The 10,585-nt window shown below is 40.2% G+C and overlaps 1 protein-coding gene across 2 annotated transcripts; it reads left to right on the top strand.

Moving 5' to 3' along the window:
* The first annotated feature begins 275 nt into the window (after positions 1 to 275).
* Positions 276 to 8,285, top strand: slmapb (sarcolemma associated protein b). Of its 2 annotated transcripts, XM_032521955.1 has the most exons (10): positions 276 to 444; positions 780 to 839; positions 2,782 to 2,910; positions 2,985 to 3,059; positions 3,149 to 3,451; positions 3,675 to 3,945; positions 4,104 to 4,275; positions 6,665 to 6,799; positions 7,271 to 7,358; positions 7,764 to 8,285. In XM_032521955.1, exons 2-9 carry the CDS (start codon positions 788 to 790, stop codon positions 7,352 to 7,354), a joined length of 1,221 nt encoding a protein of 406 aa, XP_032377846.1. In that variant the 5' UTR covers positions 276 to 444; positions 780 to 787; the 3' UTR covers positions 7,355 to 7,358; positions 7,764 to 8,285. The 2 variants fall into 2 exon arrangements, with proteins under 2 accessions (XP_032377846.1, XP_032377847.1); XM_032521956.1 differs by lacking the exon at positions 7,271 to 7,358 and having other exon boundaries at positions 277 to 444.
* The last annotated feature ends 2,300 nt before the right edge of the window (positions 8,286 to 10,585 follow it).

Here is a 10,585-nt window from a genome sequence, read left to right as displayed (position 1 = left end):
ATCAGTACCAACTGGTCAGAGAGCAGCTCAGCTCTCTGAACAAAACCTCTCTGTAAGTATGCAGCTGCAGCTTCCGACATGCCCTTCTCGGATGCGTGACCTAGTGTGGAGGGGCTGGGGTACTTCAGCCACAAAATAGGGGGGGTCCTGTCTTTGAGGACATCCATCTAACTTACCTCTAGCGTAGAATTGTAACACACTTGAGATATTTGTTCACTTATTTTCAACTATTTCTTTGTCCTCATTGGCTTCAGTCTAACAATAGCAGAGAGGTTTTGTACACAGTGATCAGTCATCCCCCCGGTGTATCCCCCCACCTCTCCTCACTGCTTGGACTGGTCCATTTCGCATCTGAAAAAATCTGATAGTTGGAGAAGAGTTCTTCATGCCAGAGACTGCTGCATCCTCAGCACATAGAGTACTGTAGCTCCTGGATCACCTAAGGTAATATTTCTGCTATGTTTTCTTCTTGACCTTATTAGTACTAATGCTGTGACCTATTCCTCCAAGGAAATTCCTGCTGCCTCTTTCAAAAGTACTTATGTGTTCTCAGATGAGCATGGATTTCTTTCTGTTTACCTTTTTAAATAATAAAGTCCTTGCCCAAAACAACATGCAACCATAGTCCTAGTAATCCAGTTAAGATATTTATTTTAAATGTATCCTATTTGTCAACACTGCCTTTTGATTAAGTGATTAATCTGTTTGTTGACATGATATGTATTATATAAACAATATATATATATATATATATATATATATATATATTTTTTTTACAGATAAGCAAATGGATGAAAAAGAGCTGAGTGATCCCCTGAATAACGTAACGCTCATTAAAGGTAACCCAGTTGTATTCTTTTGTGAATGACTTTGCTGTTTTGCTGTTCAAATGGCTCTTACCTGACACAGCATATCATATCATAACTGACTATGCGAAGAGGGAAAAAAGCCTGAGTCACAGTTACGAAGAGTTTCTGTGCCTATAAGGGAAGTTTGGTTGACTTAAGAGCTCAGAGTGCTGTAGATGTTTAAGACGCTGATTTCTCTGATGTCAACAGCTTATTAGAACATGGAGCCTCTTTGCTCGTAGGGGATATCAGTTGACTGTGTTTGGGCCATTTAGAGTGACCTAATAAAAGAGATTGCAATACAGAGAACTTAAAAATCAACGGGGACTTTCATGAGAAAATGTGCACGTTATTAGTGAGCGAATCAATTTTGCATGATGAATGAATTTGTAATGCTACACTGCACAGTATGTAGGCAGTACAAAGCAAACAGTGTCCTCACGACAACAGCATCTCAGTCCTTTCAAAATGATAAGGATATTTCTCTTTTCTATAGTCCGTAAAATGATATAGATCCTGGCACTTTAATCAGCAGGTTTATGGAGGCTTGCTGAATACTGTGGACATTTAGTAGCGAGCAGTGCTAACCCTGCGATTCCATTTAAGAGCGCTGTCACATTCATTGGGAAGGAAACCGACAGAGGGGAAAGATAGACCATGATGGCTTTAGCCTTCAGCACTTGAGCTAAAAAAAGACTTTCTCCTACATTTTTTTCCCCTGTCGTCACTTGAGGCAGTGTGATGCTCAATATCCCCTAACTAGTCAGAGAGATATTTTTACACACAGGCTAATCTCATCATTTGTCAGGTGTCAGTCTGTTACACTAAGACATAATGGCCATAATAGCTAATGTTACTAAAGACAACATGCGGGACACCCTTATCTGAAATGCTCTCTTCATCTCGGGCTCTCTAGACGACATTCATCTTTCACACAAACCCCATGTATAGGAAGCCCACTCACATTCTGACTCTCCCTCATGCATATGCATGCATGAGGGAACACACAACCTCATACAAACATGCTGGACAGAGCACTGCCCGCCCATCCTTTGTCTGGCACACAGCACAGTGGTCATGTGCCTGAGTCAGAGGGTGCCACCAGCCTCCAGCTTCATACCCTTTTATTTTATATATTTATTTCATCAATGCATCTGGTAGCACTATCAACAATTAGCGTGTGTGTATTTGACTATTTGTACAGTATGTTTAAGCAGCTGTGCATGCCAGACACAATGAAATCACAGTTTTCACAACAAATGCATCATTTCAAGGCAGCCTCAGTCCACTAATGTGTCCATTTATGGTGCACATGCTTGACCTGTCCTGACTCTTGTTTTTGCCTCTGCCAAATGTTTGGTCTGAGATGAGGTCATCTCTTTTCATAGCCATGGTAGATTAGGGGATCGAGATATTCACTGGGAATTGCAAAGCCCAACTATTTGTGGAGCTTGTTTCCACTTCTAGGAAACACAACAGACCCTTGACAACGTTGGGTAGTCCATTCTCTTTGTGTATTGTTTACAGTTAGTTTCTGTTAACAAACAATGTAGATGTGCCAGAGAGTTGTTTGTTGCCCCATTAATGGACAATTTGAAATGATAGCTTGGATTTAAAAAAATGCACATAATGCAGTTGTGTCTATTTCTGGGTTAGCAATTAATTTATGTAATAGTCCCATTTTAATATCTTGGGAAATCAGTAATATGTCAGCCCTGGTTAAATATTTGGGACTGAAGCAAAATTATAATGGTGGAACTTTGAGTTATCCTTCTATTTTTATAGAAGTGAATTGCCATCATTACTGCCTGATGTATCATCAGGGTTTAAACTTAGATAACGGAAGATAAGACCCTTACAGCTGGGTACTTTCATGTTTGTATACACAATCTTCTAATCTGGATAATAATTGTGTTCTGTATTTCATTATCAGATGATCTGACCAGGTCAAATATGGGGTCCTCTGGAGACTCAGAGAAAATGATCCAGCACTTGAATGATGAACTTCGAGAAGCCCAGGAGCTAGCTAATACTGAGAAACACAAATGCATGGAGCTACAAGGTAAAAATACAAATGATAATTTGATGTCAGATACACATGATTTACTTAATAATAAATGGAATTGTATTTTGTAGGCATCCTGCAGGAAGAGAGAAAAGAAAATAAGCAACAAGCTGATGAATCGGCAAAACAGATCAAACATCTTCAAGGTACATCTTTGCATTTTGTGGATTGAAACGTTCTCTCTATCTAAAAATGTCAATATTACTAATCTAAACGCTGACCATGGTCGTGACAGGCCAGCTGCGGCAGCTCCAAGATGAAGCGGGCATTCTCAGAGAGCAGATAGAGGTTTTTTCCGGTTCACATGATGAGCTACAAAGTGCACGTGACGAGGTGAAGGCTCTGAAACGTGCCCTGGAGGCAGCCACTGCTGAGCGGGACCATGACGTTGCCACTGTCCAGACCAACCTGGTAGCCACCTCGAAGGATCTGGAAAAATGGCGTCAGACTGCCAACAAATATGAGCGTGAGGTTGACAATCTACAGCGTGACCTTCAACAACAGAGCAAGCAGTGGCAGAAAACTGCAGAAATACAAGGTACCACATGGTAAAAATATGATAATAGCCAGTAAAAAGAGAAACTGTATGTATCTGACACAGTAAAGACATATGGCTCATTTTGTTGTATGTAGCATGTACACTAGTCCGTCCAAGCACACAGAAAATCTTTTTGCTGTGAATTCCCTAACATAATCTGTAAGATAATCAAGAAATGCTGCTAAAAGAATATTAAAAAATATTTTTTCTTTGTTTGTCACAGCCAGTGAGCTGCAGTCAATGCAGGCGGAGTGTAATGGCTTACAGAAGGAGTGTTCTGTCCTGCGAGCTGAAAAACAAGACTCCCTAAATAAGCACCAGAAGGAAAAGAGTGGTTTGCAAAATGAGTGTGCTTCCCTCAGGGCTGAGAAAGAGGAACTCCTCAAGGCTCACCAGAAAGAAAAGGGCAACCTGCAGAGTGACTGTGCAGCTCTGCGCTCTGAGAAAGAGGCAATGCTGCAGAGACAGCAGCAGCTGGAGAAGGACCTCGCCAGGTCAGTGCACTGAGCTCAGCCTCACCCCCACCATTGTGCTTCCTCTGTCTTATTTACATGACTCTGCTCCAACATGTTTTGCTACACAGTATACCACACACTTCTCTTTGTGTAATCCTTCACCTATTGAACATTTAGCGTTGTTTTGTTTCTGGTAGTTTGCGTGCCCAGAACGCTGAGCTGAGCAACAGCCTCAAAGCCCTAAAGGGATCCCAGCAGGAGTCGGAGAAGAGGCTGGCGGCCCTGCAGCTCCAGCACCAGCAGGATAGCGCCAAGCTGCAAACCCAACTGGAGGAAGCTGACAGCAACAGCAAGGCTCTGCAGAGAGAGGTTTGTTCTCTACACTAAAAAGACCAGCAGATCAACTAAAGTGGCAATCATAATTCTACGCTCAAACCTGACAGTTACACCTTGTTGCCATTCAGTCGGTTTTCCATCCTGCGACTGATGCAACAGAAATAGCTCCATTGTAAGCAGTGCAGCTGTCTACATATGGCTGCACTGGTTACTGCCCCAAGTGCCCAAAGGATTCAAATCTATTTATTGTCCACTGACACCAAAAAGTAAATGATTGTGTTGATCTATGAGATATGTCATACTGTCCCAATAGCACAGCAGCACTATTGCTGCTGTGCTATTGGGACAGTATTTCCTCCTTATCCCGTGTGAATACTGTCAGGAGGACTGCAGCAGCTGCTGCTTTACACAGCCAATGTTTACTAGGTGTTTCCTACATGCACACTCAACAAGGGGTAGAAGTTCTCACAAATAAAATCTAAATGTAATGACACACAGAACCATAAAATGAAATGAAACCCAACATCAAGAATCCAGTATGCATTGCCAGTGTGTTTTGATACTATGGCATCCCTCCAGTTCATCATGCTTTATGTTTTAAAGTAAGGATTTTATGTTCACATGAAACTCGCCACATCTAAATATGTCACCATTTGGTCTATACAGTAGTAACACTATTTGGTTATTGTGTAGGAGCGAGAGGATAAGCGTGACTTTTCTCAATAAGAAAGTTGATAAAAGGGCTTTCATCCATATCCATTTCATATGCAGCTCCATTAATGACTACATTTCTACTCTGAAATGCTTAATAATTACAGGCACTTGTCCTTTATCTGCTATTAAACTGGGCATACAATGTCATATGTTGCTTTAGTAATTTATTTGCACCTAAACATACATTGATAGTGTGTTGCCTTGTTCAAAATCCTTTAAAATATCATGGGAATAACGTTAAATGTACAAATAGTGGGATTAGGATATGGTGTGATACATTTCCAAGAATGTCAGCAGCTCTCTGTAGTCCATGTTATCCAATTATTTTTCTTTTTATTCTGGTCATCAGCAACTGTGTTTATCACCTGGAGTGTAGGATGATTAAAGAGATTTCTCTCCTTTGCCTAACAGTAAGGCTACATTATGTGTCCCTGAGAATTTTGCCCAGTTAGGATTGATCTTTAATTTTAAGACAACTGACAAACAGGCCCTGAACCCATCACCTACTGTGGTTTTCACTTATACTTACCCAGCTTAGGACACAAAGCAAACGAACCGCACCAGAATTTCAAGTAAAGTGAGACCTCTTTCAGCAGCTCTTCCTCACCCCTCTCTGTCTGCATGTGTAAAACAGCCAGTAAGAATGCTCTCTCTCTCCCTCTGAACTACTTGTGATAGGCCAAAGTCTCCCGTCACGGCAAGAGCTTCTACAGCCTGCCAATAGAGGTGCAGCAGTGTCGATTTTAGTAATCGGCAAAACTACTTTTCAGTGTACTGAATCACTGGGATCAGTTCACTAAAAGATTTGTTCACCAAATCATTCTTGCTTGACCAGAGCTTTGACTGTATTAGTCACTGAACTGAACCACGTCTTAATGTACAGTCTGTGATTTGAACGTTGCATTTAGGTCAAACAAAGTGGTTATAATAAACCCAGAACTGAAAGGATTTTTTCAGAGAGTGATTCGGTTCAGTTTGTTCACCCAAGGGACTTATTCTTTTGAACTCCTTTGCGACTGGCACAACACCAATGGACCACTTGTATAACAATACGCTGAAATATTATTATGGAATTTTGCCCAATGACGACAAAAAATACTGCCCACCACAGCTTTAAAGGCTTCCTCTAATGCCTTGTAGAAAACTACTATTACTACTACTACTACTACTACTACTACTACTACTACTACTACTGGGTCTAAAAAAAACTGTCTTAAAGTGATGGCAAAACTCCAAGCTTCTTTCTCCTAACAAAAGGTTGTGAAATGTAAAGTATTTTCCAGTCTGAACAGCGCTGAGGTCGCTTGCTGTTGGCAGTGGCACACTGCTGGCTGTTCCCAGTCAGGTTTAGCAGGCTGGATGTGTCTGCCTCTGCTGTGACACTCAGATAGGAACACTGTTGAATAGCAGAAAGCAGAGATGATCCTTAACCACAAGTCATTCATCCCAATGTGGTGTGGCTCTTTTAGTCACTGAATGAAATTGGAAACCGAGTGCTCCCACAATGGTCTTTGCTTGTCCTGTAAAGCCCTTAGAGAACAAAGCATGTGAGGAACTGTCCCAAACCTAAATTAATCACTGACACTCACATCAACAACCTTTGGCCCCAGCATGCTCCCTTATTAGCCGAATGTATCCTGTACATACATTAAATTGAAAGTAACTTGTCTTGTGATTAAGTTAAAAAATAATGATTTGTTTTCTGCAGTATGAGGAGGCTAAGACGGAGCTGTCAGACCTAAAGGACAAATATGAGAAGACCGTGCAGGAAAAACAGTTGCTCACAGATGAGTTTGAGGAGTGCAAAGCCAACATGAAGGAGTTACAGGAGAAAGGGACAAAGGTGAGTGCTGGTCTATCATACACTAAGAAAATCATATATAATTGTTTAACAAATAATATATTGAGAGGAGCATAAAGTGTAGATATAATGATCTGCCATGAAGTTAAAAAGCAGACCCATAGCTTTGCGTAAGAAGCGAACATCTTCAGTTGTTTTGGTTTAAGAACCATGAGCTTTGCTTCAGACTTCGGCAACATTTGTTTTATTTCGTGAAATATCTCTAGGCATGACAAGAATCTTTTTTAAGATTCACAATATATATACATATTTGTTTTTATCTAAGCAGCACACCTTCTTCCCTGTACTCATCCGCTGTTGCTGTTAGACATTTACAGCCGTGTTTGACTAAGATTTGTGTAAACCTCAATTACAAACACAGACTACTGACTGAGAGGTTTATTAATAAAGCTACGCCCAACTAAATTATGTCCCACTGCAGTTGATTACTGTAATATCCCTTCCCTTCTATAGACATCCCAATTGCTGCCTGTTCAAGCCATAGTCATCGGCCTTATCCTGGCTTTGCTGTATTGGTGCTTCGGCGCATTGTGGTAGTAAGGTACACATTACTCCTGTCAAATCGGCCTACATCTTTCATTCCCATCAGTGTCTTTTAGACCATTGCATGACTTAATCAGATTTTCCTCAATCCCCAAAATGCCTTCCTCGGGGGAAACTCCAAAAATCCGTTGTCTCAGAAACTCTAACCTCTCTTATCACACAGTACCAACATCTGACATCTGTTTGTCTTGTCTGGATGGCTAATGCTTAACAAGTGTTGCTCTTAGTTGGTTTTGTTGGGCTTATCTTTATCTGAAAGAGCTGTTTTTAACTCGCCTTCTCTGTGTACTGCATCGGTTTCATCTGCAAGCTCCTTCTGTCAAAGCTTTGGCAATCCTATGATGATGAGCGGTTTCATGTGGTCATGCTCATGTTTACATTTCTGTGTCACCGCTTGTTTCAGAAACCATGGGTGATCTGGGGGCCTGTGGCTGCTGTGGTTCTAACAGCTGTTGCTGCTGCTGTGCTCTTCAGGACCTGAGGGCAACATGCACACACACACACACACACACATACACAGGTGTGAATCCATATTTGTCATCAGATTCTTCTGTTCTGAAACTGAAAAACTTGCCCCCTTATCATATCTGCACTATTAATTAGGAGGGCTCCTACTTAACACTGTTTCATTTTTAAGATGCTCTATTTTAGATGACAGAATTGTTAATAAAAGAATGTCAGTTTTGTGTGCAAATGAATAAGTTTGTTTGTATTATTACTTGAAGGAAACCTAGTTGGGGCCGTTCTTTTGTTTACTATCATTACTTATAGGATTATCCATTAATGAATGTAAAGATACGCTGCACACTTAATTAGTAAAAAGAAATATGACGATGATATTTTAGATGGATCACCCAAAGTTTGAACCTCCCTAAATGTAACACATCTCTGTAACTGTCAGAATAATAAATATTGTCACAGTAATTCAGTCCCTAATTGAGTGCATGATGACTGCCCTAGATACATAACAATATCACTGCTAAGATATTGTCTGTTATCAATATCAATGCAAATATTATGGGATTTTTCAGGACCTTTTTGGACACTTCTGAGCAACCTGAACAAGGCATTTAAGCAGAGTGTTTCTGTTCAGCATTAAAAATAATTCCAGGGGGAAAATGTTTTTCTTTTATGATGATTGAAGCTAAACAGCCACAACTGAAATATGTACAGTAAGTAGCCAACTCCTGTGTGATGCTTGCCTCTGCTTTCCATTTAAGGTACTGTTGCTATAGACCATGAAGTTTCTCCACCAGCTACTGTTCAACATATTACTTTATCAGCCACTCTTATTCAGTATTGCACAGCATTGTTGTGCCAATTAAAACACAAGTTAGCTTAACAGACATTTTATTGATGATTGCAATTAACAGCAGTCTGTACATCACTTGTTTACCAAAGGGAATTCAGCAGTATATAACACGACACAATACAATTTAAATGCATGCCAATTAGTATATTTTATCCCACCCTAGCACAAGAAGCTGGCACTAAACTTCAAATATCATGTTTTTGAAACTGATACAACACTAATCTTCACTTGTAGAAAAGCCCAAAAAAAGAATTTACTTGTGGTTGTGTATTTGCATGCAATAGGATTATTTCTCAAATTCTAACAGTGAATATGTATCTTTGGAGTTGCTTTATGATGAATTGTTCAGTTTCTTGTAAATAAGTACAACATCTAGGTATTTTAAAGAGATGGAAAGATGAGTTTCTTGCGTTTGAAGTTTATAAATAACTGCACTAAATTGTGACCTCAATTAAAGATCCTAACCTCATAACTGAACCTTTTTTAGTCATTACACAAGCGGGTGGTTACTGAAGCAACCAAGTTTTATAAAGATGACTTTAGACCGAGCCTCTTCTAATGTAGGTTTTATTTATTTTGATCTGCATCATTGCTGCCTTGTAGAGGAACACTGAGTGCTTACAGTACATCTGAGGTAAGCTATTCTTGTGTGTTCATTTAAGGTAGGGAATGAGAACTGCATTTGCAGAAATATTTTTGCTTCTACCCTCCAGCAAAATAATTAGTTCAGTTAGATGTTATCCCATATTTACTGTTTTGCACCATTTTAATTGCTCCCAGACAGCATTCAAAGAACCAGGTTGATGCTGACAGCAGGGAGTGTTTTCCTCTGAGGAAGGTTTTCTCAGGTGATCACAGCTATTGCATCAGCGAGCCAACAATGCACCGTGGAAACTGACTAAGCATAACAACAGCATACACAGTGGTGCTAGGAAGACATGCAGTGTGTGGACAAACTTCTAATTTGACCTGACAGAAAGTCCCACTGCCAAGCCACAGTAAGATGAAGATATATGGCAGATGGTACATGGTTTGGGACTTTCTGAAACAGAAGATGCTCAGGCTGGTGTTAACATGTGGGTCAAAGAAATCATGTTAACACGCTCGGTTATCTGCTCCAGAAAAGTACCATAACATCGACATCAATACACCTTGTTGTGGTTAAAGGGTTCAGCCATTTACAGCTGGAATTACATCTAGACTTTTAGAGTGTTGAATCTGTGTTCGGTTTTCATTTCCAGTTTTTTTTCTATATATATACCGATTTTATATTTTGTAAAGGTTAATTACATCTGGCAATCTTTTCTCAATGGGAGACAGTTTCCATGAAAGTCAGTTTATTAGTCATGAGCATTACTACAGTCGTATGTCTTCTGTGGCTCTGGAAATAGCTTTCCAAAGTTTGAAAAAAATGACCCTGATGATGGCATAGTGATGTTATCATGGCATAGTGATGTTATCATGGGTAACTCAGCTTGGGTGTAATTTGAGCGCAGTGACTGCAACAACAGAAGAACATTCCACAATGGAGTTGTGGGGTTTGAATTAAATGTGTATTCAGGGGGCATGGAGGTGCCATTTCTAATGCAGCTGAGTTGCAACATGGAAAATGGAGGATTTCCATGATGTATGATGTTTGGAGCGAGACCCATGCTAGGGACTAAAAGTCAGAAAAATTGGCCTCTGCTTCTTCAATTTTAACCTTTCTTTTTTAAAATCTGGATCTTGTAAGACCTCAACTTTATGGATTTCTGACATCATATCTCACAATATTTATAACATGAGATAATGTGACTACTGACTGTGGGTGCCTTCACTTCTGCTGGAAGATTACAGGGTGAAGCACAGTGCAGCCACGCCCTTAAAGCAGGGAGACCACAATGATGGTCTGTGGAAGAAGAAGCAGTAAATTT

The sequence above is a fragment of the Etheostoma spectabile genome, chromosome 7, assembly GCF_008692095.1.
Source record: "Etheostoma spectabile isolate EspeVRDwgs_2016 chromosome 7, UIUC_Espe_1.0, whole genome shotgun sequence".
Taxonomy (NCBI): domain Eukaryota; kingdom Metazoa; phylum Chordata; class Actinopteri; order Perciformes; family Percidae; genus Etheostoma; species Etheostoma spectabile.
Note: the sequence above shows the minus strand (reverse complement) of the source record. Positions and strands in the feature narration are given on the sequence as shown.

Excerpts from the sequence above, each read along its gene's own strand:
- slmapb (XM_032521955.1), top strand. The coding sequence starts at position 788 with ATGGATGAAAAAGAGCTGAGTGATCCCCTGAATAACGTAACGCTCATT. Across the intron at positions 2,911-2,984 it reads CAAATGCATGGAGCTACAAG|GCATCCTGCAGGAAGAGAGA; the intron begins GTAAAAATACAA and ends TGTATTTTGTAG. Across the intron at positions 3,946-4,103 it reads CTGGAGAAGGACCTCGCCAG|TTTGCGTGCCCAGAACGCTG; the intron begins GTCAGTGCACTG and ends TGTTTCTGGTAG.